At 40.9% G+C, this 25,559-nt stretch overlaps 3 protein-coding genes across 7 annotated transcripts in view; all 3 read left to right on the top strand.

Moving 5' to 3' along the window:
• Positions 1-1,276, top strand: part of LOC129361643 (C2 calcium-dependent domain-containing protein 4C-like) — a 2,800-nt gene extending 1,524 nt beyond the window's left edge. The window contains exons 2-3 of the mRNA XM_055032619.1: positions 1-146; positions 244-1,276. The exon at positions 1-146 is cut by the window's left edge and continues 612 nt beyond it. Of these exons, the coding sequence (XP_054888594.1) occupies positions 1-146; positions 244-795 (698 nt within the window). The 3' untranslated portion in view covers positions 796-1,276. The remainder of the gene's footprint in view (positions 147-243) is intronic.
• A 2,504-nt stretch (positions 1,277-3,780) lies between these two features.
• fem1a (fem-1 homolog a) lies at positions 3,781-8,272 on the top strand. Its single transcript, XM_055032618.1, has one exon. The coding sequence runs from the start codon at positions 3,960-3,962 to the stop codon at positions 5,811-5,813; it is 1,854 nt and encodes a 617-aa protein (XP_054888593.1). The 5' UTR covers positions 3,781-3,959; the 3' UTR covers positions 5,814-8,272.
• A 3,963-nt stretch (positions 8,273-12,235) lies between these two features.
• Positions 12,236-25,559, top strand: part of LOC129361637 (receptor-type tyrosine-protein phosphatase S-like) — a 95,617-nt gene continuing 82,293 nt past the window's right edge. For 4 of the 5 annotated variants that reach the window (XM_055032603.1, XM_055032605.1, XM_055032604.1 and 1 more), the window contains exon 1: positions 12,242-12,743. The gene's annotated coding sequence lies outside the window, so the exon portion shown is untranslated. Of the gene's footprint in view, positions 12,744-25,559 lie in introns of all 5 variants that reach the window. The other variant, XM_055032607.1, reaches the window with a different exon arrangement.

Consider the following 25,559-nt stretch of genomic DNA (forward strand, 5'->3'; position numbering starts at 1 on the left):
CCCCAGCTGACCCCAATCCTTATCGCTACTTCAGCGGAGGAGAGAGCGACACCTGCTCATCTGCTGAGTCTTCCCCATTTAACTCCCCCCTCCTCTCCAGGTCTGCTTCCCTACTTCGATCTATTACCCAGGAAACACAAGCTAAGGTGATAGCTTCTGCTTGTTTTAGTCAGATGATATTATCTGAGCTAGAAGTAAATCCTTTGTATATTTACCTGCTGCTTTTTCATTTGCCCTCTAAAGGTATCACGTGCAAAACGCTCCCTGGCACGCCACAGTTCTCTCTCCACTGACGAATGCAGCTCTGCCGACAACAGCCCCAACATGCAGCGGCGGCGCGCGCGCTGCCCCCCTTCTCCTGCCTTCCGAGGAGCCAAAGCCGGCAGCTCCAGGCCAGCAGCCTCGGATCTCCTGCAACGTGAGCACACCATCAACCTCCACAAGGGGGGCACCCTGAGGTTGAGCACCCACTACGACCCCGAAGCCGCCCGGCTAAGAGTGCGAGTGCTCGCTGCAGAGGCCCTCTATAACAGGCAGACGGACCTGAAAAGCATTAACTGCTGTGTGGCGCTCTACCTGAACCCCGGCAAGCAGCAGAAACAACGGAGCACCATTATCAAGAACAGCAGGAACCCGGTGTTCAATGAAGACTTTTTTTTTGATGCACTGCCTCAGGCACAAGTGAAGAATCTGGCCATGAAGATAAAGGTTGTGAACAAAGGAACCAGTCTGAAGAGAGATGTGCTTCTAGGTGAGAGGGAGGTGCTGCTCAGTGAGCTGCTCGCAAACCTCTAGGGAGACCTTGCCAAGGCTCCAGTGAAAGCAAGCGGCTCGCCTCCCCTCTGTCGACCTTTTCGTCCCACCCTTCCAGATACTGGGCAAGAAGCAGCATACCAATGACCAGGGTGCCGCATCTTGCACACAGTGTTGTGTGTATCAACAGAGTCCCTCATGTCTTGATTAGTTAAGCTTAAACAAAGACATGCAGACAGTCTTTAAGTGCTTGCTGGTATGTCAGTATTGTGAATGGCAGAGTGGTGTTTGTGTATTTTTCTTGACGCGCTGACTTTCCAAAAAGGTGTTGCCCCTTTCTAATGTAGCTCTTTTCAGTTCATATGTTTAACTTGAAGTTGTATTTTTGTAATAAATCTACTCTATTATTGCGTACAAAAGTTTTGCATGTCACTGTGCAAATGATAAATGCCTTTGTGTATTTGAAAGACTCCTATTGTAAATATGACTGACACAATGTGAGAAGTTTCAGAACTTACCAATAAAGAGCACACTAAAAACACAAGAAGATGATTCTTTATTCCAATTTGACACTTTATCTCTTCTCATTTTGTCATTTCTAAGGACCAATGAAGGACAGTAACAATGGTTCAAAACCCTCTTTTGCGCCAACAAAAGCTTCCTGTTTTCGCAAACAGAGGCTGCGTCCTCTGAGACTTGCAAACTCCTGGTGTCATTTTGTGGGGCTTTTAGTGGTTCTCCGCAAACAATATTGTCTCTTTGTGCGCTCAAACTCCCTGTTTAATTTTAAATCCACACATCCAATTCAGGCATTCCTCTGGTGAGTTCTAAACTGATGATCAGGGTGGCAATCACACAGAACATCCTGCTTAGAAAATAATTAATCTACACAGACTGATGTGCCTAGCATTTTAGTTGATAAATGGAAATCTATTTGTTCCCGTACACCACATATACAGGCTGATCCGTGCAGAGCAATATGGAATATTGTCCGAATATGGATGTTTTGCGTCCTCTGCTGGTGAAAGAACAAAATGACATGTTGAGAGCTTTGAAATATTCATAAGCTTTCAAGCCACTTTACTTGCCTTGTTTGAGGTTAATTGGACATCTTGATATTTTATGACCCAAACAGACATTGCAACCCTGGGACAGAGTGTAGAAAGAACTCGCATTTTAAAAAACGTAAAAATTGACTTTCAGAGCACTTTCAGGCTTATGCCCCGGGGGTGATGTTTCACCAACTCCATTAACTTCTGAAGTATGGAAATAAGTCTCAACAAGCACCCATTTGGGACATGTTCATCTGTGACTCTGAAGGAGCTTAATTTCCTACAGACTGGAGAGCAAAAGGATAAAATGGGAGAAATCCAATCTTTTCGACTTTGTAGTTCAAAGTTTTGTGATGTAAAGTGCTAGAGACAGCTTGTGCTCTAGGAACATAAAAGCTTTGCTGAGATACGCTCAGAATAATTAGAAACAGAATTGTTTTTATTGAGCATTATGGCACCTGCAACTGGGAGTTCAAAAAATATAAATAAATACTTAAACAATAAAGATAGCTTGGAGGAGCAGTTAGCACTGCTGCCTTGCAGCAAGAAAATCCTGGGTTTGAATCCTGATTTAAAGATAGAAAACAGTCTTTCATAGACAAGCAAATATGGAAAATTGATGGACACCATGAATAAAATAATTGTTTACAAATGTCAATGTTTTTTGTCCTTGTTTTCTGTGATACACTGACAAAAGTACTGTGGCTACATAATTGGTATATGTTATAAGCAAATTAGATACTGCAAAGTGTGGGTTTCATTTGAATTTCAACCTGAGTAAATACTATAGAGCAAGCTTTCATTGCTACCACAGCTGAAAGTTTCTAAAGCTATTCGCCCTGCCTTCTTTGTAAAACAGCTCCAGCTCAGGCAGAAAAGATGGTAAATGTCAGTGGGCATCATGTATTGAGACTTTGACTTAGAGCATTTTACAGCTCTCACTCTGTATGGGTCCCTGAATTGCTGGATGGTGGATTAGTTTTTTCAGTATTGTTTTGTCTTTTGCTTTATCCATCATCCTATTAACTCTGAATTTGTTCCTGCTGAAGAAAAGCTTCCCCACAATATCAGAAATGCTCTGTCATTTTTGATTTTATGGGATTTTACACAATTTCTGTGTTCCAATAAAAACTGTGTTTTCAGGATGAGTTGCAGTGTTCATTTTCTGCCACACATAAATTTTTTTGTTCATTTTGATATATAAATATATATATAAATATATAAATATAAATATATATATAATAATTATTATATATATATATATATAGTTGAGCCATATTGTGTTTTAACAGTGTTTAGCCACAGTTAAATCTAATTAAATCTAATTAAAAGCTTTAGATTTTCTTAAGAAAATATTAAATCTGTCATTTTTTGTTTACCACTAACAGAACATTGCCAGCAGATAATACTCAATCTTTATATTTTACCATTAAGGTCAAATTACGGCAGTACCAGTAACCATCTGAGAGCTGTAACCAATACCGTATGCTCACATCTGAGGAGGCCTCACTGTCCAGTACATGCAAATTGTTTTATCATCACTCAAATTTATGACTTAAATGGAATAAGGCTACATAATAATTGTAATTGTTATTATTATTATTATTATTATTACTAATAATAATATTATATAATTTTGCAGTTGTTAAACTAACTAAAAGGGTTCAAGGAAGTTGCACAATAATAATCATCATCATCATCATCATTATTATTATTATTATTATTATTATTATTATTATTATTATTATTATTATTATTATTGAGTTCGCCGTCAGCTGATTGTCAGTCAGAGACAAAGCCTAATGTTGGTTCCAACAACCATAACAAAGAAAGCCATCAGCTGTCGGTAATTTAACTCGCTTTGACTCATGGGAAACGTATTTTTCTGCCAATAACACGGCCTCTTTCATGTACTAAAACGCTGTGTTAAGACTACATTACCCAGAATGCTAGGGTTCACTTGTAAACAGAGACCTGTCAAAGAGCACAAACGCCATCTTGACAGCAACCTCAAAATGGCAGAAAGATATGAGTCAGAAACAGGGTCCAAACTAAGATTCCGGCGCTCCACTACTTAAAACCAGATACTTCAGATATTCTATAAGAAAGTGGGCATGGAGTTGGTGTGCGGTGCTACAGCACAGAGCCTGTAAAATGGATATAACCGTGGCGGTTTTCAACGCGGCCAGAGATGGTAAGCTGAAACTTATCCAGAAGTTGCTGAGCAACAAAACTCCGGAGGAGCTGGAGGCTTTAGCGGAGGAGAAAACCCAGGGCAGCACCGCGCTTCTCATAGCCTCTCGGTACGGACACTTAGACGTCGTAGACTACCTGCTCGAACATTGTAAAGCCAATGTTGAACTCGGAGGCTCGGTCAACTTTGACGGCGAGACTATCGAGGGGGCTCCACCGCTGTGGGCGGCTTCGGCAGCGGGTCACCTCCCCGTGGTGAAGACGCTGCTGAAACACGGCGCCTCGGTTAACAACGCCACGCTCACCAACTCCACCCCGCTCCGAGCCGCTTGCTTTGACGGCCACCTGGAGATCGTTCGCTACCTGGTGGAGCACAGAGCGGACATGGAGGTCGCCAACCGCCACGGCCACACCTGCCTCATGATTTCGTGCTACAAGGGCCACAAAGAGATAGCCAAGTTTCTCCTGGACCGTGGGGCTGACGTGAACCGAAAGAGTGTGAAAGGGAACACGGCCCTCCATGACTGCGCTGAGTCTGGGAGTCTGGACATCATGAAGATGCTGCTGAAGTGCAACGCCCGCATGGAGAGGGATGGGTATGGGATGACCCCCCTCCTGGCTGCCAGTGTGACGGGTCACACTAACATTGTGGAGTATCTGGCCCACCAGCCTCGCTCTTCCAGAGAGGAGCGGATCGATGCACTGGAGCTTCTGGGAGCAACGTTTGTGGACAAGAAACGCGATCTGTTGGGAGCGATGAGATACTGGAGAAGAGCCATGGAGCTGAGGGAGGCGGGCGACAAAGCTGGATCGCTGTCCAAGCCTCCGCCTGGTCCTCCCATCCCTGCCTACGGATGTGCCCAGGAGGTGAGCACTGCAGAGGAGCTTGAAGCTTTAATCACTGATCCTGATGAAATGAGGATGCAGGCCTTACTGGTTCGTGAGCGCATCCTTGGCCCATCCCACCCGGACACATCTTATTACATTCGGTACAGGGGAGCTGTGTATGCTGATTCGGGCAACTTTGAGCGCTGTATCAGTCTGTGGAAATATGCTTTAGAGATGCAGCAGAGCAACTTGGACCCCCTCAGTCCCATGACAGCCTCCAGTTTCCTCTCCTTTGCAGAGCTCTTTTCTTTTGTTCTTCAGGACAGAGCCAAAGGCACCCTGTCAACTCGCATCACCTTCCAGGATCTAATGACTGTGCTGGGGAAAAGCGTGAGGGAAGTCGAAAGAGCTGTGGCACAGAGAGACAACCCGCCAGAAGCCCCTCAGTTCAACAAGGCGCTTTCCATCATTCTCCATCTCATCTTTTTACTGGAAAAGCTCGAGTGCAACCCCGAGCAGGAACACCAAAAGAAGCACACGGTCTACCGGCTGCTCAAGCTCAACCCTCGAGGTCGGAACGGATTCACGCCGCTCCACATGGCCGTGGACAAAGAGACCACATCTGTGGGCCGCTACCCAGTGGGCCGCTTCCCCTCCCAGGCGGTGGCAGCGCTGCTCCTAGAGTGCGGCGCAGATGTCGATTCGCGGGACTGCGAGAACAACACCCCGCTGCACGTTGCCGCCATCAACGGTTGCCCAGAGATAATGGCGCTGCTGGTGAAGGCGGGGGCCCACTTCGACGCGACGAACGCTCAGAGGAAAACGGCTTACGAGCTGTTGGATGATCACAGCGGCGGCCACACAGCACTGTACCCGTTGAACTACATCACCCTTCAGTGCCTGGCAGCTCGTGCGATTGAAAAGCACAGGCTGCCTTACAGGGGCCTGATCTCTGAGGAGATGGAGGCTTTCATTGAGCTCCACTGACTTCCATGAAGAGACTCCCCTTTAACAAACAATCTGTGTTCATCATTTTCTCCACTTCTGGCTCTAATGGCAACGTGTCAGACCAAACCATAGCAATAAACCCACATCCTCTGGGAGTAGTCTCTGCTTCCGATCTGGAATAAATTTTCTGATGAAGTCACAAAGCCTGTTTTAAACTTCTTGGTTTCTGGTATAAGAATGGAAAAAATTGTAATAACTTAAAACTGAAGACCTCAACTCAATCTTCTAGTTCCTCTGACTTCACTTGACTTTTGACTTTAAATTATTTGAAATTTCAAATCAAATTCAACTTGTATTTTTATTTGAATGTGTCCCTTTATTAAAATAGTTTGTTTTATTAGCTTCTTGCTATTTTAAACTTCTTTCCCAGAATCCAATACAACATTCAGTTATGTTGCATAAAAGGGTACACAAAGGTACCATAGAAAATAATTCCTCAAGTCATTTAATTAGTTTAAACAAATTACAAGGAGGTCCAAAAGATACGTACTGTCCAAGAAACACGCGGATCAAAAATTAGATGAATGGTCAACTTCTTTAAACCCTTTTAGTTAAACAACTGCAAAATTATTTTACATGCTTTTCAAAATATGTTCTAATTTTTGGTTTGAAAAAAACTGATCTAAATTTTGTTAAAACTACCATCTCGATTTGCCAGTCCAAAGTGATTAACTCGTTTTGTTAAACAGGTCAAATCTCGGTGTTAAGAAAAAGTCCACACTTTGTTAAATGAAAGTAAACTGAAAAATAGAAAATATTTACATTTTCTGAGTGAAAACCAGTTTCCAGGTCATTTTCTAATCTAGAAATAATTCTCTACCTATAATGTTTTTTAGTTCATCCAACACTGTAGACGAGGAAGTTTAGAACGATGCTTGTTTTCTAAAAGCATTCATTGTTTTCCGTGTTAACATTGTGTGTCTTATTTGATCAAAACATACAATGTCGCTTTAGCAATAGTTGTACAGAAAATACACTTTCTTTGAAAGATTTTGCTTCAAAATGAGATGGGTAAGAAACTGTGAAAAAGGCCAGACATTATTTATGTTGTGTGTAAAATGCTAAGGTGCCAGAAGTTTTGTTACTATGTAATCATTAACATTTAATTCTGGCAAATAAATGCATTTTGGAATTACTAATATTTTTGCAAACTAGTAAAATTTGATGATGATTCTTAAGTTGACAACTTGAGACTTGACTTAGAATTCCTTCGCCATGACTTAGAGCTGAACTTTTGACTTCTTTCTTTTCTTGCGACTTGAATGAAAAGACATGAGATTTGGTTGTGACTAGCAAATTGATGACTTACTCCCACCTTCTCTGTTTTAGAGTTTCTCCAACTAAAAAGGAGCATCACACCATCATCAGGCTTTTTGTAAAATAAAGGCTTTTGATTTCTGGCATCCGATCAAGATATTCAGAAAACATGCATGAAAATGAAGTGTGGTTATGGAAGTTCAACTCTTGTTTTGTTTATTTATATATCAACTCAAACTAGCAGGTTTTTCACTTAATGTCTGTTTAATATGGGAAATGTATTTAGATTACTGTGCCAAACATTCTGTTACTGACTTATCTGATTTAAAATAAAGTGTAACTTCGAGCAAGGACACTAATTCAACAGTAGTAGAGGACTAGTAATTTCAGTGTCTTAATATTTAAAACTGCAATACTCTTTGTCAGCCTCCAGAACAATTACTTGAAAGACTTGAGAAAATTGGCATTGATTGGATTGCATAAAACAGGCAGCAACAAAGTCGACTCTTATTAGTGTTTCTAGCCTGTGCAGTTTGTTTTATTTCAATTAGAGGTATATTCTTTTTTTTCCCAAGCTAAAAGTATCTCTGCAGAATTGTTGTTCTAAATGACACATGCTTATCCTACAGACGGAGATAATTGACTCTGGTTGCTTCGTTCACAATAAATTGCTGTCTTCTGAGTGTATTGACTAAGAATGCCTTCTTAGTTTTCTCATCCTCTCTCAGCAAATTGTTTTAGTATTACAAAGCTTGGAAGTATGTCGACATCCATCTTCTTTCTGTAATTACACCAGCAGCTAATGTGTTCAGTTGAATGTCAATAAGACCGTTTCAGACTGTTATTGGGGATTACAGACGACATTTGTGTGAAAGAGTGAAAGAGTCCCACTTTTGCCCTTTGACCTCAAATGCAGCTCAGAAATAAAACGGATGGCTTCTTAAGCCATTATTGCGTCTTAGTCTTACAAACACAAGACTTTATTTTTGTTGATCTTGTATTTATTGCTGATTGTGTGAAACTGAAAGCACACCAAGCGGCTCTGTGAACTCTGGGATCCGTAAGGTCAGGCTCCAAGCTGACGCCGCCTTTCTTACTGAACTCATTCATTTTACCTGATGACGGCTTGCGAGCAAAAGTGTCTTGGAGATATCTGAATAAAATTCAGAATTCAAAGATAATATGTGTGTCCGTGTCGTCAGCTTGCTTAAGAAAAACAGTCGTTATTTTTTTTTTATTTTACTGTCATATTTGCATTCATAGCATTCACAGGAGTTGCAATAGATGTGTCTATCATCAGATTGTCGCATCAGTTCAGCTTATTTCCAGTGAAGAGCTGCAGCAAATGTCAGCTCTACCTCATGCTGCATGCAGCTATTTACAATCAAGCTCATTTCATGTCAAAGTTTATTCCAGTTAAATCAGAAACACTGTGTTTTCATTTCTAATTGTAACGCAATACTATATGGGCAGTTGATCATATAACACCAATGGGTGAAAAGTTTTGTGACATAATTAAAATAAGCTGTCTTATGCACCCTATTGGAGTGCATGTTGCTAAACACTGATCTGTGACCTCACATTTCAGCTCTCCATCTCAAGGCTTTCCACAGGTCATTTTAAACCTGAGAATGCCAAAATAAAGCATAAGAGAAACCTGATATTTCTGGGTCCTGAACTCACAGAGTATAAATAGGTTGCAATTAACGTCACTGCTGCTGGGCAGCGGTGGAGACAGGGCACCCAACTTGCTAATTTTAGGGATCTTTCTTCCCTAGCTTCAGCTCTGAAAATGGGAATATGGTAACGTAACACTGGGAGGCGGGGTGAGTGGCAGACAGGACGCGTAGCCTGCAGCAGGTTGCTTTAACCTTACAGGAAGCAGACGCAGCACTCAATATACACACTGCCGGACGCTCAACCTCAGATATTTATTAGCTGCTAACGTGCTTTTACTGAAGCAAGTGTCTTGTTCACAATGTTGGATGATACCAGATGGCAAACTGCTCATCCCATGCAGCAGCTCGCCCCAGCTGTCGTTAAGCTGTAATAGATGGCCATCTTATTTCAGAAGGTGCTTTCCCGCTGTCTTAACCTGAACTGTTCGTGGAGAATCCACAAATAGAACATAATTTGTTGTACCTTTACTTTGTTTCACCTGAACATTTTGAATTTTGACTTGTAATTCTTAAACTGAGCCTGATCTAAAGTGTTTTATTTACATTCCAAAGCTTTGATACACTTTTTTCCTTATTTGCAGAAAAAGGGTAGCAGAAATCACAAACTTTGATATTGAAGTTTAGTCCAAATTTGAGAAGTGGTCTAAATCAACATTCAAATACAACCGGTGAAACAGCCTCTGCCCGTCAGCCAAATCAGAAACCAGCTGCACTCCTGAAACTTCATGATCTATGCCATGTACAAATCATAAAACTTGACAAAAGTACAAGCATTTTTGAAAGGAATATTTATATTAAAACAGCCAAAACATTATTTGAAAACAATTGTCAGAAAGAATTATTTGCATCTGTTAAATTATAACATTTTAAAATAAAAAAATGTGAGGGAATCCTGAACTTACAACCTCTCAGAAGACACAGTTATTAAGGCTGGGTTTAAATCCATGTCTGTGTTTGGGTGAGATATGTTTTGGGATATTTTTAGTTATTAAATTAAGCTTCTTTTTATTCCCTTGTGTCCCAATGTGACACAGTTATGACAAAAAAATACAAAAGAAAAACCTCCACAAATTGAAAGCTTTTGTGCTCTCCCATCTTCACAAAACACTCTATTATAATAGAATGCTCCCACTAGATGTCAGTAGCAACAAAGAAAGGTAGTGAAATCAGAACCCTTTGTCTCTTAAACGCTTTGTAAAAGGCTGGAAAAATTGCTGCTTTTAGTCTGAAAGATGATGGCAGTTATCTGATTTGTAGGGGGGGTTTGTGCTTTTTTTTTTTTAGCAAACTATGTCAATTTCCATGTCAACAAATTTAAAGAAAATGGCTTTTTAACACACTGCTAGAGGGTATATAAGTGATGGTAACGCAGCTAAATGATAATGAATCTTGCTTGACTGGAGAGTGGCTAATTCTCATTCTGTTTGCAGAGGGTTGCCAGGGGGTCAGCGGCGAGAAGGAAAACCTCCGTTGAGAAATCTAGTTGTGTCAGAACGACCTGCCTCGCCACACTAACAACACCTTGGATTTCACCCTTGTGGCTGCTAATACTGTCATGCCGTGTGACCTAAATAAGACCAAACCTTTAGCAACAACAAAGAAAAAGAAAGAAAGAAAAAAGAAACAGGTCAGTTCTTATATTTCTGGTCAAAAGCTAAGGGGTTTGCTTTGGTTATGGCTTTGTTTCCACACTGTTGGGTTGCAGTGCAGAGTATTAATGACTAGAGGAGCAGAATGAGTGATGACATCATCCTTGTCTTTCACCAACTGCTCACACACAAGCACAAGAAGACTCAAATAGGTATGAAAATATAAAGATTGAAAGAGAATGTGAACAAATTGGCAGTCGTCAGTGATTCTAAATTGCACTTGATGGCACACGCGCAACATAAATGCCAATGTTACAGACAATCATAAAATGAATAAACCAAAGTTCATCAACTTATTTTATAAGGCATAATGTTCTGCTGAATCGCTGTCATGAATTTAGAGGGAATACATATAAAAAGACAAATTTCATTCATTTTTCATTATTTCATTTTCAAGGTGAAAAACATTCTCCAAATTCTGTTCCAAGATCAACAAAATAAGTCTGAACTTAGAGAATAATGTATGTTCATATTGGGAAGAAATTTAATTATTTTGTACAAAGAGAAATATTTCAATAATTTATGGCATTTCTGAATAAGTGTTGAATTTTTTTAATCTCCTCTCCAAGTGAAGCTCATTAAATTTGAATTTCAAAGTGAAGTTCATTTGTCTCAGGAAATTCTCTAAAGTTTTGAGACGCATATTTGATCTTTATTAATTGCTAACATTATTTGTCAAAAGTTCATTTCTGTTCATTTTGATGAAAACCAATTAGGTTCTCATTGAATATTACATACGATATATAAAGTTATTTGATCACACAAATGTGAGTCTACTTATAAGTCTGAGTGTCTGCGCTCAAAACGTTGTTCAGATGTCTTTTGGATGAATTACTGTATCAGTGCAGAACAACATGGAGGCGACCAGCCTCCACACTACTCTGGTCTCAAAGAAGGCCAGGTCTCTTTAATCTTCATTTCTGAATAACATGACATTTTACTTTGATTTGAAATGAGGCACGGTGAAGTCCTTTCTCTCTTCTGCTCGAGTAAAACGCTTCTGACACTTTTGGTTCACCAGTTGCTAAAGGCACAAAGAATGTGGCTATTGTACACCATGGCCTTCAGGTCGTACTGCTCCTTGTTCACCTTTTTCCACTCCACTTTTTCCTTTCACTAAATTTTCATTTACGTGCTTGACTACAGCACTCGGTCAGTAATAAACTGTTCTTGCTCACACTACTACTCTCTGAAACTGTCAATGAGCTCTAATTATTGAAATGTCTAAGGGACAATCGTCACATCAGCAGTTTGACCAGTGATTGTTATTGATGACATTTCTGTTTTCAAACTCCTAATGGTTTTTATGGAAAATTCAAATCTTCTGAGAATCTTAATTGTGGATTTTCATTAGTTTTAAAACACAGTCTGCTGATATCTATTTTACAGTCACACAACAGGATGTAAAGTGGTTTATTTCAAACATGTGTAAAATAAGCTCAGTGGATTAAATTATTATTATTATTATTATTATTATTATTATTATTATTATTATTATGCTAAATTCCTGACCAAGATGAATGAAAAGTCCAGCCATACTGTACGTCTGCTCTGTGGGAGTTAATACTGGACACTCTGAGTCTCTATTGTTGCCAGCAGATATAATTAGCCGAGGCGTTATGGCAATCTACGAAGTTGGAAGGTGCTTATCTTCAGTTTGGCCCGTCGGGAACACAGTGAGGGGTTGCGGTGTGGGGGGGAGATACGACACACCAATTCACAGTGGCAAAGTACCTCAGCATCCACCTCCATGCGCGATTGCGATCCGGGGACAGCCGGGGGTTGGTGGAGTGGATGCGAGCTGGTAATGGGGGTAATAGGGGTGATGGGGGATACGGTTGCCACTGGAGATGCTGGCTGCATCACGTCATGTGTTGGAGGGGAGAGGAGGAGGAGGAGGAGGAAGAGGAGGAGAGAGCTCCGGTAAGAGATAGGAGGAGCAGGGAGGGGAGGAGAGAGAGAGACTGAAAGAGAGGAGGGCATTAAGCAAGAAAGCAGGGAGCAGAGCATCGAGCCAGCAGTAGCTATTTGAGGCCCCCTTCTTCCCCCCGACCAGCGATGCTCCCCCGACAGATAGGTTGAGCGCGGCAGCTCCGTGACCCGCTGCGCTCCGGAGAATCACATCGGACAGCCAGGAGGGAAGGAAAGACACCGGCGATGTGAGCATGCAGCCTCCTCCACAAAGGCAGACCTTCTTCTGAGCGGAGCTCCGCTGCTGCCACTGGATTACAGTCACCCTCGCTGTTTCCAAGGAGGCTTCCCGCTGCCAACATCCCCACATGAATTTGGCAAACTGTCGAGAAACGGAGCACTTCCTTACCAAGGTGAGCGGCACTCTGCATTTATTATTTATTTATTTATTTCACTGTTAATACACGGGGCAGCGGTGCACACCCCACCCACCCAGCCTGGTTATTCACTTGTCGAGTGGAAACTAAAGAAGGAATCGTTTTCCGAAATTGTTTTATTCCACATTGACAGTCAATGTTCTTTGTGTCCCCCCCCCTGTCCCCATCTCCTCTACCCCACTCTCTAAACCCCGATCTCAGTCTGAATTAAAGATTAGGGTCTGACTGGCAAACGCGTCTGAGTGTGTTCCCATGTCACCTTCTTCTCATTGTTGGCTGGGCAGCAGCGTGAAGGGACCAGTGCAGACTGGCAGAGCCTTTGTTCCACATCCTCTCCTCTCATTGAAAGTGGCTTTTTTTTTTTTTTTTGATGGCACTATTGAAAGAAGGGAGAGTGACAATTAGTTTAGCTTTTATGCCTCATTAACAGCTGTATAATGGAGGGTTATTTAGCAGAAGAAAATGTGGGGGTTGGGAAAAAAAGAGGAGGAAAAATGCCCAACATATAACAACTTGAATATTCATTTAAAAAGAAGTCTGCAAATTCTGCTATGTTTTATTCATATTTGACTGCAAACAGAAAATCCCATTATGATAATGTGATTTTGTACTCTTCTCACAAGGCAATCATAGACACATTACAAATGCATATGGGCCATTAAACTAATATTAGAATGACTTTAGGTGTGGAAGGCACCAGGTGGCGAAGCGGATGGACTTATTTGGAAAGACAATAGAGCGGCTGCAGCATCTGCTGCTCAGTAGCAATGCTTAAACTAAACCCATTTCCATACATAGTCACTGTTTCTGAGACCTCCTTATTAGTGTTTGGAATTGCACTTTGAAGGATTTGTTTTTAACAGAGCCACTTAAGCATGCAAGGCAAAATGTAATATAATGATACATCTATTGGAGCTGACACATTTTTTCCGAGGGCTGCTGTTTGTTTGGAGGAGTTTAATCGTGTAAACTCTTAATGCGTGTTTAAGGTTTTTCGTTGCTTCCGCTGTGTGGCTTTCTGTAAAGTGGAAAATTGCACTGTTGTGGTGAATCCGTGGGAGGTCTTCCTCCTCGCACACAAATGGACCTTTTTTTCTTCTTTTTTTTTTTTCCTCAGAGGCAGTGTGTGTTTGCTGGTTATTCTTCCAGACCATTTCCACATCACTAATTATTCTAATCAGTCATTTTCACGCATGGATTCCTGTCTTTAGGAGAACGTCCCTGCTGATTTTTACTTTGTCTTCCACCTTCACTCTTGTCAACAAAAAGGACGCACAAGATGCTGTGATGTCAGGGAGAAAGGCACAGATCTTAAGGCTTACATAATTCTGAAAGGGAGAAGTCACAGTGAAGCAGAATGAAAGGCTGTCATTTGGAGACGGATTAAATATTTACGTCCAGGAGTCTGAACACGTTTGGTGCCACATGGGATTCCATCTTGAAGCTGTCAGGTGCAGAACCTCATGAAATGATGGCATAATTTTGCACATTAAAAAAAATGCAAAAAAAATAAATAAAATTAAAGCTGCAAGCAGCCTCGAACGGCCCTCGCAGCCAAGCGCCGCTCCGGCCTATTGCCACCGCGGGGTACGAGCAACCGCCGCCTCACGCCAGCCACCACAGAAGTTCTCACGCAGTTTTCAGCGCCTCCGCCCGCACCGCGGAAGCAGTTGCTCAGTTTCCATCAACGCTGCGCACGTGCTAAGACAGAAGTTGTTGCGCAGTTTCCGCGCCCGTCCTCCAGGCGGTACGCATCTATGCGTTCGGCGGCTATCCTTCAAGATGCAAAAAAATGTGGTATAGATTCATTGGTTTAGCGAGGAAATACAGCTGGCGGATTAATGTAGGGGCGCAGGGGAAGTCAAAATACATTTCAATGCTGTTTTGCTCTTTAGAGGTCAACAAAGGTCATACGTTTTCAATTTGGCGCCAGTCCGATGATCCACGTGTCATTTAGAGCCGATCATATGCACATGGCGAAGAACTGCAGTTCGTCATTTCTACACCCCAATGCGGTTCGGTCAGCAGCCAGCATTCATAGAGTTCATCATGTTATCGTTTTTAGTCAGTATTCACATGATGAAACCCATATAAATTCTAGAATAACAGTAAAACATACAGCAGAAAAAACATGTGACTGCCTCTTAAAAGTGGGCGGGGCTACAGTGAGGTCATCAAGTGACCATGAAATGTGTTCAGGGCTGTTCTCTAGAAAGACAGAGGAAGTGTGATGATGCAGCTGTGATCTTGCATTTGGAAGTCATTTAATGTTGATGTTTCATGGTAAATAGTGAAAGTTTTACACTAAGCCACACCCACATGCTTGATGTTAACTACAACTGAGATCTAAATGCAGTGCAACTTTAACGTTATCGTGAAATGAGTCAGGAAAATGTTGAAGGTTAAGATGTATCAGTTTAATAAACCGCACTGTTCAGTAATAAACCAAGGGCAATGCACAATAACAGAGCACAGTTAACTTTCAGCACTTTAGAACAATAGCACAGACTGAAGCTTGCACAGACTGATAGCTCATCCATTAATTAGGTATTAATCACAGGAAGTGCTGCAACTAAATATTACAACCCCAATGGATCTGTAAAAAGATACTTAGCATTTTCTGAGAGCTCTTTCAAACGACATTTTAAACATCTTCTATACATAATAACAAACAACTCTGAATTTATGAAACTGGATGTATCACACACACTATTCAGTTTATTGAATTAGTCAAGCGCTTCGTTAGCATTAAAAACGTTGCAGGCCTCAGGCATTGGGTTAGCATCCTCCTCAGAATAACTGTTCCAAACATGACGGCTTCCAGAACCAGCAGGAAGGAATAAATTACTCACCGCACCGCGAGTTACGACTGTTTAAACGAACAGCAATGGGCTCTTTGCACCTGCCGCGCTGACGTCACAACTGTATACCCGAATGCGGCTCTTTTTTCCACTTTCAGAAACTATGACTGCTATAAAAGACAAAGTCGTACTTAAGACACAAATAAAACAATACTATGTAATTTGTTTAAGTTTTCATGGATTTCCAAGCCATCCTCAATTAAGACAGCTTGTAAATATTCGTTGCTACAAGTTAAAGCTACCACTTGAAGCTAACGCCGTACACACCGCTCTAAACACCGTCTTAATGAGCCCTTCACAACAAGCATGCAAAAGTAATAAAACGAAATAACACAGAAACCTTAAGCAACACGGCCATATTTTTCTAAAAGTAATAACTCTGAACCTTAACAGTCAGCTGAACTAGAACTCCGATACCAGAGTAAGCTCTGTGCTCGTTTTTCTTCGTCATACTTCAAGCAAAAAGTCTGAACTGTAATCTGCTCCCCCTGCCCCTCCCCGCTGCTTTATTGTCGTTAACAATAAACACACGTAATATGCTTGAAAATAAGGCACAAACAGTGTCCGTTAGAATGGCTGAGAAATCTTTAGATAATTAAATAGCAGATTTTTACTAGAAAGCTAGCAGGCTTGTGCTAGCAGTTTAAAGAAAAATAAAACTCACCTTCATATCTGTGAATGTATAACGAGGCGAACATCTTAAAACCTTTCTTTGCCTTACTTGTTGGGGTTTCGGATCATGTACATTATTAATTGTTACCTTGGAAAAACATTTCAGCCGTGTTTTCCGAACGTGTAAGCTGAGGTGCAAAGAGCCCATTAAACTTCTCCAACTCCGGTCCAACAGAGCCTTCTTGCTCCAAAGCGTGGTTCGTATTTGCAACTCCAAAATCCAAGCAAAATGTTGAGCGTAGTCCAGTTCTGTGGCTCCAAAAAGCAAGCAAAATGTTCAGGAAAACTTTGCAGCTCCAGCTGTCGCCGGCTGACTGTTATTACGTAGCGTCGATCTGTTTTCTCATTGATGGAGTACCACTGCCTCCTGCTGTCGCAATACTGGTATTGCACTAGCAGTACCAGTATTTCTCCACAAGGTGCCAGTCGTACTCCATCAACACTGACCCCAGTGTGTTCTTACTTCGCTGTGTCGTAAGTTTTGCTGAATGACTTTGTTTGTATTATTTCTAGCAAAAATGAATGAATGTTTGTACTTTAACCCACAAAATAAACCTATATATATAAAAAAAGTTATAATAATGTATATTTAAATAATTAATAACAACATAACCTATGGGCTGCTGTTTTCTAGGGGGCGCTATAGAGAAATTAGGCCACGCCCTACAAATATTGTGATGGATTCCAGTCGGGGAGTGGATAAATATTCATCCTTGTGAGTTTGCAGCACCTGAGCCCGAAAATGTGGTATTGAGAGCCAAACGTATGGCGATGGCGTTACAGGTAACTTCGCCACGCCGCCATGCCCACCTGCTCTATCGTAGCTGGTCGGGGTTGGAATCCTCAATACACCAACATGTCTTCAGTGTCTGGGCACAGTTTCATGTTGATGAGGTCAAAGGGGTCGGATAGCGAACATTTACAGTAAAACATTACACTTCCTGTTCTCAGGGGGCGTGGCCTAAGTGATGTCATCATTCGACCATAGGGTAATGTAGGAGACCCGATGATGATCAATCACAGAAACTTTGGTGCCTCTGTGAGTTTCTGTGTAGGAGATATAGCAGTTTATGTTTTTATGGCGAGTAGGTGAACTTTGACCCCTGCTAACCCCCTTCAGCATACTCAAAAACTCACCGTTTAGATAACTTTAGATGAGACATGCCTTATGAACAGACTGACCGAGTTTGAAGCCGATCAATCGAAATCCCTAGGAGGAGATAGATCAAATATGAAGGCTGTAAACTGCAAAAATGGGGTCAAAAACCGAACTTGAATCCAAAATGGCTGACTTCCTGTGGGGTTTAGACCATGGCTCCAAGAGACTTTTTTGTACGTCCTGACAAGGTACACATGTGTACAAAGTTTCGTATTTGTAGGTTAAAGCATGGCTTGGGGCTGATCATTTAAAGTTTTCTAGGGGGCGCTATAGAGAAATTAGGCTACGCCCACCAAATATTGTGATGGATTCCTGTTGGGGAGTGGATGAGGGTCCATCCCTATGAGTTTGCAGCAGCTGGGCCCGAAAATGTGGAATTGAGAGCCAAACGTATGGCGATGGCGTTACAGGTGACTTCGCCACGCCACCACGCCCACCTGCTCCATCGAAGCTGGTCGGGGTTAGAATCCTCAATACACCAACATGTTTTCTGTGTCTGGGCACAGTTTCATGTTGATGAGGTCAAAGGGGTCAGATAGCGACAGTTCACAGTAAAACATTACACTTCCTGTTCTCAGGGGGCGTGGCCTAAGTGATGTCATCATTCGACCATAGGGTATTGTAGAAGACCCGATGATGATCAATCACAGAAACTTTGATGCTTCTGTGAGTTTGAGTGTAAGAGATATAGCAGTTTATTTTTTTATGGCGAGTAGGTGAACTTTGACCCCTGCTAACCCCCCTTCAGCATACTCAAAAACTCACCGTTTAGATAACTTTAGATGGGACATGCCTTATGAACAGACTGACCGAGTTTGAAGTCGATCAATCAAAATCCCTAGGAGGAGATAGATCAAATACAAAGGCTGTAAACGGCAAAAATCGGCAAAAATGGGGTCAAAATGGGAACTTCAATCAAAAATGGCCAACTTCCTGTGATACTTGCACTATGACATTAATTGTAAATTTTGAGCGTCTTGGGGAGTTCTACAAGTGTACCAAATTTCATGTGTCTACGATAAAGTAAGTGAATAGCAGAGGGTAAAAAAGGGTGTTTTTCCAATTTCTAGGTGGCGCCGTAGAGACATTTCTGTTGCAATTTTTGCTACGACTTTAAAATACGTAAATTTTAAACAGGCTTAAGGCCTCCGCCAAGTTTGGTGAGTTTTTGAATATGATAAAGCCCCCAAAAAGCCAATTCATTTGGGTGGAAGAATAATAATAATAATAATAAACAATAGGAAAACAATAGGCCTTCGCAGCGCTTAGCTGCTCGGGCCTAAAAAACACGCCACCCTGTGGTTTCAGTGGTTTTCTGTCCCATCTGTACAGTAAAGCAGCTTGGGTTTCATGTCGAAGGCTTCATTGAAGATTTATTTCCAGTCTTTCACTAACTGCTTCGTGCTCTGTGTCTCATGTGAACCGTTCCTTCCGTCTTTGGGGTTTCGTCAGAATATCTTAGACGCTCTCAGTCAGGGGGTTTGCTGTGCACCAGTCAGCCGGCAGGAAGGAGAATATCAAGTTTGATACCATGAGCTTAGCCACCTGTATTACAAGCCAACAGACACTTTGTTGTTGTCTCTGCAATGATATTAATTGACCTTTTCAAAGCCATCCAAGCAGCAATGTTTCGGCTCCTCTCTGCTTCCTGTCGTGTTGATGCAAGGCTCTCTGGAAAATAATCCGCAGCCATCCAGCATTCAGAACGTCGCATGCTCGGGCAACACCGGTTAACGTGTTTTTATGAACAGCCGTTTGTGGTTTTTGATGAAGATATTGGTGCAACAATTTTTATTCCCAATTTTGTTTGAAGGTTTGAAAAAAAAAAATATTACTTTTAGTTGTACAGTCTGGCGCCTGTGTGAGATCCCCAAAATTCAACAACCTTGGATTAAAACACTGCATTTTCAACATATTGTAGATGGTACTGCAAAACAAAATAAATAATAATTTCCCTCTTAAAATATTTCAATAAAGAAAAGATCTATATAATATCATCACACCTAATACAAATATTTTTGTATCTTTTTAATTGGATATTAAAAAGATAATTGTTTTGCAGAGTAACATTGTATAAAAAAGCCAATATTAGTAGCTACTTTGATTCTGTGACTTTCAGTCAGCTGCTAAACAAATCACCCATAGCTTGCTAACTGTATTATAACAGCCTTGTCCAGTGACAGTCTATCACAACTAAGTCATGCATGTTGTAGTCTCTGTTGCATTTAGATATTTTTAGTCGAACTGCTAACTGACAAACTCTGCTTTCAGGAAATCTGCTTTCCTGTTCAAAACTTGACCAGAAAAGCAGCTTTGATATCTCCCTTTTATAAGGGAGATATTCATCTTATACAGTGTGAGATTACATTTTTAAGCTTCAGTTAAAGCTTTATATTGCCACACAGACTCTTATTTGTGTACTGGTAGTTAATTGCAGTCTGATGGGGTGTTTCTGTCTATGCAATTAATTATTTTATCTATATCAGAACCTTGAGGGCTGCTAATTAACATGCAGATGCAACTGAAACAAGAAATATATGTTATTGCAAACTGCATGCAGACAACTGAGTATAATGTGATTATGTCAGTTTGTTTCACTGCTACCCATAACAATTAAATATCTTCATTTATACAGACTACTTAATAAAAATGGATTGGACTGAAATAGTTTCTAGTCAATGCATGCAATATAGCAACATAAAAAGGCAGGGATGCGTAAACTAAATGTTGTCGTTGTGACATTTATCAAAAACGAACAGAGTCACTTTATGCTGCAGTTGTCACATTATGAGATGTACATCCCCACTGTGTAAGTTTGGGATCCAATATTTTTTTAGTTCTTCAGTTTTAAAGTTTTTAGTCCCTACTCTGAAGATATGGACAAATTTGGAGATTTTTTTTTTTGTGATTCACACATATTAGATCTTCTTAAATGGCATGTTTTCTTGTCTTTTCCATTCACACAGTAACTGCAGTATCGATTTACACCTAAACACAAAACTAGGCTGAAAAATAATTTTAAAAAAAGACATACGTATAGCAACACGCATACTGCTAAACTGAAGAACAAAAAAGGCCATGTGATGATTAGGATAAACCCGGATAAAGGCTGGGGTGAAACAGATTATTATCAGGAATTTACACATTGAAGTCAAAGATTTAAATGTAAGCAAAGATTAAAAGGGATAACATGAAGATGATTTAAATAAGAGAAAATGGCTGAAATGCAGTAGGAGCACAGTGCATGAAGGATATGAGAAAGCCATTGTAATTTACATCCAGATTAAGCCTGCAATCAACAAAATGATGTTTTCATTCCAAATAGATGCGACTGCTTGGAACAACATAAAACATAAAAGCACATACTACGGTATGTAAAAACCATACCATGAGGTAGCATGGGCTGCACAATGTTAATTGCAAATAAGCAGATAAGTCATTTATATTTACATAAACACATGTTGGACATCCTCTATATGTGGCGAAACCTGTTCCAGTGCTTGCTTATGTAAATATGTATCTGAGTCTCAGTCTGTTCACTCTAAAGGATGACTCTGCTGCTTCAGACCCATAATTATTACCTTTTTCTTCAACCGCTAGGCCATTTGTAATTACACATGTGCTCATCACATCTCTGTGTGTGCATATATGAGTGAAGGCTAAGAGATAGGTTGTGACTTGACTGATGCCCTTCTCCCGATGAATCACAAATTCTGATGTGTCAGCACGGATGAATAATGCACGCCGCTCCTCTACCTCTCCTCCTCCTCTGCCTCTATTCTCCACCTCTTGTCTTCAGCCATTTTCCTCTCCTCTCATCATCTCTGCCACATCTGAAGACATTGTTATCCTGCTTTTCTGCCCCACCCCTTTCCTCATCTCCTGTCTCATGCTAAAAAGGAAGCTAGTGTTGATGCTTCCTCGCTGTCCTCTGGTCAACCCTCACTCTCTCCTCCAACAGCTAGCTCATTCTTCCCGTCCTGTTCCACACAAGTGGCTTTTGTGGAGCCCTAGCCGCATGCCAGAGCCCATGTTCTGAGCTCCCCCCCGTTTGCATCGAAGCTGGCCAAAATGTGGATGTGCTGAGTTCATTACCTAATCACGGGTGGAGACATCTATTGACGTTGCTTGACTGTTACATCTCTGACTGACAAGGGTCATTAGCTGAGTGGGACTGATGGACAAAAGGGCTGAAAAAGCAGAAGGCAAACTGACTAATCAGAACCTGGAAAAAGAGAGCGCACCGTCAGCTTTGAAGTGTGCAGTTTGCTGCCAATAAATGGAGAACTGGTGGAATATATCCATCCTGCTTAATGCGCCTCTGATATCCTCAGGTGTATATTCAGCCCTCGCAGTAAGAACCCCTCTCACTGCATGCAAAGTGTAAGGTTTGTGTAAAATCATTTGCATTGGACAGAGGCCAAAGTTGGCAACTCAGACTTTGCAGGACATAAAATTATATGACTTCACTTGGCTTTCTTTTTTGTGTGTAACAAACCCACGTGGATAGTTAAGCTTTCAGCAAGATTGTCACTGCATGGCATATATTAATTATTTCCAACTCATTTATGCAATTTTATTACGTTGCCTACATGACAGGATTATGCACGTATGCATTATATTATGTTGTACTGGGAGTGAGCTTGAAACTTAACGATCACTAATAGTGAACCCGGTCTCTCTAAGTAAAATTTAACATTCACTCTATATTCAAATATATGTTAGTCACTTACAGCAACTTTAATTAAAGTTCTGAAAATACATATTAAAAGTAAAACGTATACAAATATTTTAATCAAAACCTGCAAGTGTGTAAGGTTAAATGACTGCTGCTTCAGAAGAGCTCTGCAATTTGGCCTCATTTTATATGCAGAGACCTATAAATATGCAAATTAGCCCTACCTCTGTGCCCATTACTCACCTCAATGCATCCTCTCACCCTCAACTCTGCTCAAACACTCTTGACTCTTTAGCTTGTTATTGAACACCTAATAATGTTTTACTAATGTCCGATAAACCAAGTCAGACGCAGCTGTTTTCTCACTCTCACCCTAACTCCTCCTGGAGGCAAACCTGTTTCATCTGTTGACTGCTGGCCATAGGCACCAACTCCCCAGCAATCGTGCAAGGATTAACAATGATATTGTCTTTGTCCGCTTACATTCAAAAGTTTAAATAATATTAAACAACCTGGACATCACATGTATTGTGGGGCTTGATATGGATCTCTGCTAATTTTAAGTGGTTGTATGCAAATAGACTGTACCACTGACTGGGACCCAAAACTGCAATATATGACAAGTCAAACCTGGGTCGAGTTGTTTGTCTTTGAAAAGCTTTTCACATGTCAATAAACGACGGCTGACAGTTCGGGAACAACTTAGTTGCGTCAGTGAAACAGCCTTGCTTCTAGAGTGTTACCTTACAGAATGGAACAGAGATTATTTCAAGGAAACTTATGGCTCCATTATATCATCGCAGCTCACAGAAAGAAAACTTCAAAGCAAGAAGATTAAACTCCTCTGAGAGTCAGCAGCAGCTCTTCATGGACCGTGATAAGTGAGTTGAAGTGTGTGCAGATACAGGTGGGGGCGGGGGGAGGATGGCGTGGCATTTTGAATGCAGCCTCACATCTGTTTGTGGCATTTCATGATCACTTTGTCCTCACCATGCTGGGGGGAGGGGAGATGAGGATGCCAGTTTGGATGAAGTATTTGACAGAGGCAAGAGTAATAGCCAGTCATTCGTGGGAAGTGTTCGGGTGCAAGTCTGTTACCCTTGACATGCATTTCATCTCTTCACTTACCTCGATGCACTCCCCCATCTGATTTTGGCTTTGAGACGGAGGACAAATGCACTTTTTCTGGCCCATTAGTCCCGTTTTCAATTCTATTCACAACTTTATCGTCCCTCAAGGAGAAATTCATTTGCCGTCACAAATCTCATCTGCATCAGGAAGTCATGCAATGGCTGGTTAGTGATGGAACCGCTAAGGCTGGTCGCATGTGTAGTCCTTAAATGGGGTCTGTTCATGAGTATGCATACTTTTAAAAAATCCCCAAAACTCTGTCAGTCTTGCTTATAGTTGTGTCTATTTTTAATACCCAAAACAAAACCATGTTTTTCACCTAGTTTTAAATTGACTAATTTACATTTACTAAAGAATATACACCTTAAATCTGTCTATTTATGGTCTTTTAAAGGAATGTTGAGAATCAGCATTTTTCCTATAACCTGGTGGTAGTGAAATATTGAAAAACTTTACATTTATACCATCTTCACAAATTCGGTTTTACCTTTAACTAGATTCCAAGCAACACAGAGTGTGCGGTGTATTTTAATTTCTTCATAAACTATCTCTGTTGTTGCAGAACAGTCCTTGCAGTTGTGGAGCTAATGAGCTCTCAGTGGACAGCCTATCATGTGATCATGGCAGACAGGTGATACCATAGTAGCACAAATACACAGGAGGGACAGGGTGAGGGAGAGAGAGAGAGAGAGAGAGAGAGAGAGAGAAACAGGGCTTCTAGGCAAACACAATAATATGCCTCCAGGAAACGAATAAGGATGCTCTCCCTAAGGGTTCTTTATGTAAGAATAAATGATTGGTTCAAGACTGCAGCAGACAAGAAAACTTGGAATAGAAAATTGAAGACTAGAGATGACAGAACAATGTTGCACAAGAAAATTTTAATTAGCGTCTGATTTTGAAGTAATTTTCAATTTATAAACCAATTCTTAAAAACGAATCCGGCATGCTCTGCAGCTCAGTTGGTAGAGCAGACGCACCATGTGCACAGGCTTCAGTCCTCCACACAGCTCCTGTTCTCGGGCCATTTGCTGTCTCTTCTTTCTCTCTTCACCAACTTTTCTATTAAATTACTGTTGCATAAAGGACACTAGTACTTTAAAGGTTTCAGAGAAAATGAATCCACCTGAAAGAAAGTTACAAAACATAAAATAGAATTTTTCAAGTACACAAATAGACAAGCGATGGATTAAACCACAGCTAAAGCCTTTTAAACAAGATGCTAAAGAAAGTGTCAGAGTGACTGCGATGACAGCATGTTACACAGTAACAGTCACGCCTGAACCTAACCCCAAGTTTGGGCCATGTCGGCCCTAGATTATACTGTATGCTTCATGTTTAGGCAGGGTCAGGCTCAGACTTCTGTGATGCTTTTTGAATATACCTTCAATACATACGACAGAGAAAATGGAACGGATCAGAATGTGCAATATAAAGTTGTGTCAATCTACTATTGTAGTCTAAATAGAGCAGTAGATATTTACCCTATTGAAAAAAGAAAGCAAGGCAAAGCAATCGCAGTGCACTGTACATGTGATGCTCAGTTAGCCTCGCCCTGCACACTTCCCAGAAAATTTGTACTTTATTCACCCAGCAGTTACAAGGAGTGATAAAAAGGAGCTGATAGATGTTATAAAAACAAAAAATATTGGGATACTGCTAAGCCAGCATAGTGCAGTCAGAGGTTTGTTAGTAAACTGGCAACAACTTGAGCTACTTTGGGCTTGGCCCTCTTATTACATTTAATTAGTCGGGTTTGATTGAGCTGGACACAATGTCTCTGGGCTTGGCTTGAGTCGAATCTGATTTTACTTTTTTTTTTAGGCCTGATCTAAACTCTAGGGAAAACGACTTAAAAAATAAACTAAGATTAGCAAAATGTATATGGTGTCTATGTCATACTTTTACTCAAGCTATTTTGATGTGCGGAACAATCAATTATGATGTAAATACAATGAACCTGCCATGAAAATCTCACACCGACTCATGCCTGGGAGACTTATTTAAGAAGAAAGCTATTCTGGGGAAAAGAGTTAAGACTAGGTGCCATGTATTGTTAATGAAGCCAAACTGATATATAGAGATAGTCAAATTTATAACAATGACATCCAGGAGGATGAAGGTCCTGTCTGTTGTCAGAATCCCTTAGTTCAGCTTCATGAGAAGCTCTCTAATTGGCTGCCTCGTGTCTTAACTGGCTGCGTGTTTCTTAGGTGTGTGGTGTGTGGTCTTCTATATATATATATATATATATATATATATATATATATATATATATATATATTTTTTTT

The sequence above is a fragment of the Poeciliopsis prolifica genome, unplaced genomic scaffold, assembly GCF_027474105.1.
Source record: "Poeciliopsis prolifica strain line A6 unplaced genomic scaffold, Auburn_PproV2 SCAFFOLD008, whole genome shotgun sequence".
NCBI lineage: Eukaryota > Metazoa > Chordata > Actinopteri > Cyprinodontiformes > Poeciliidae > Poeciliopsis > Poeciliopsis prolifica.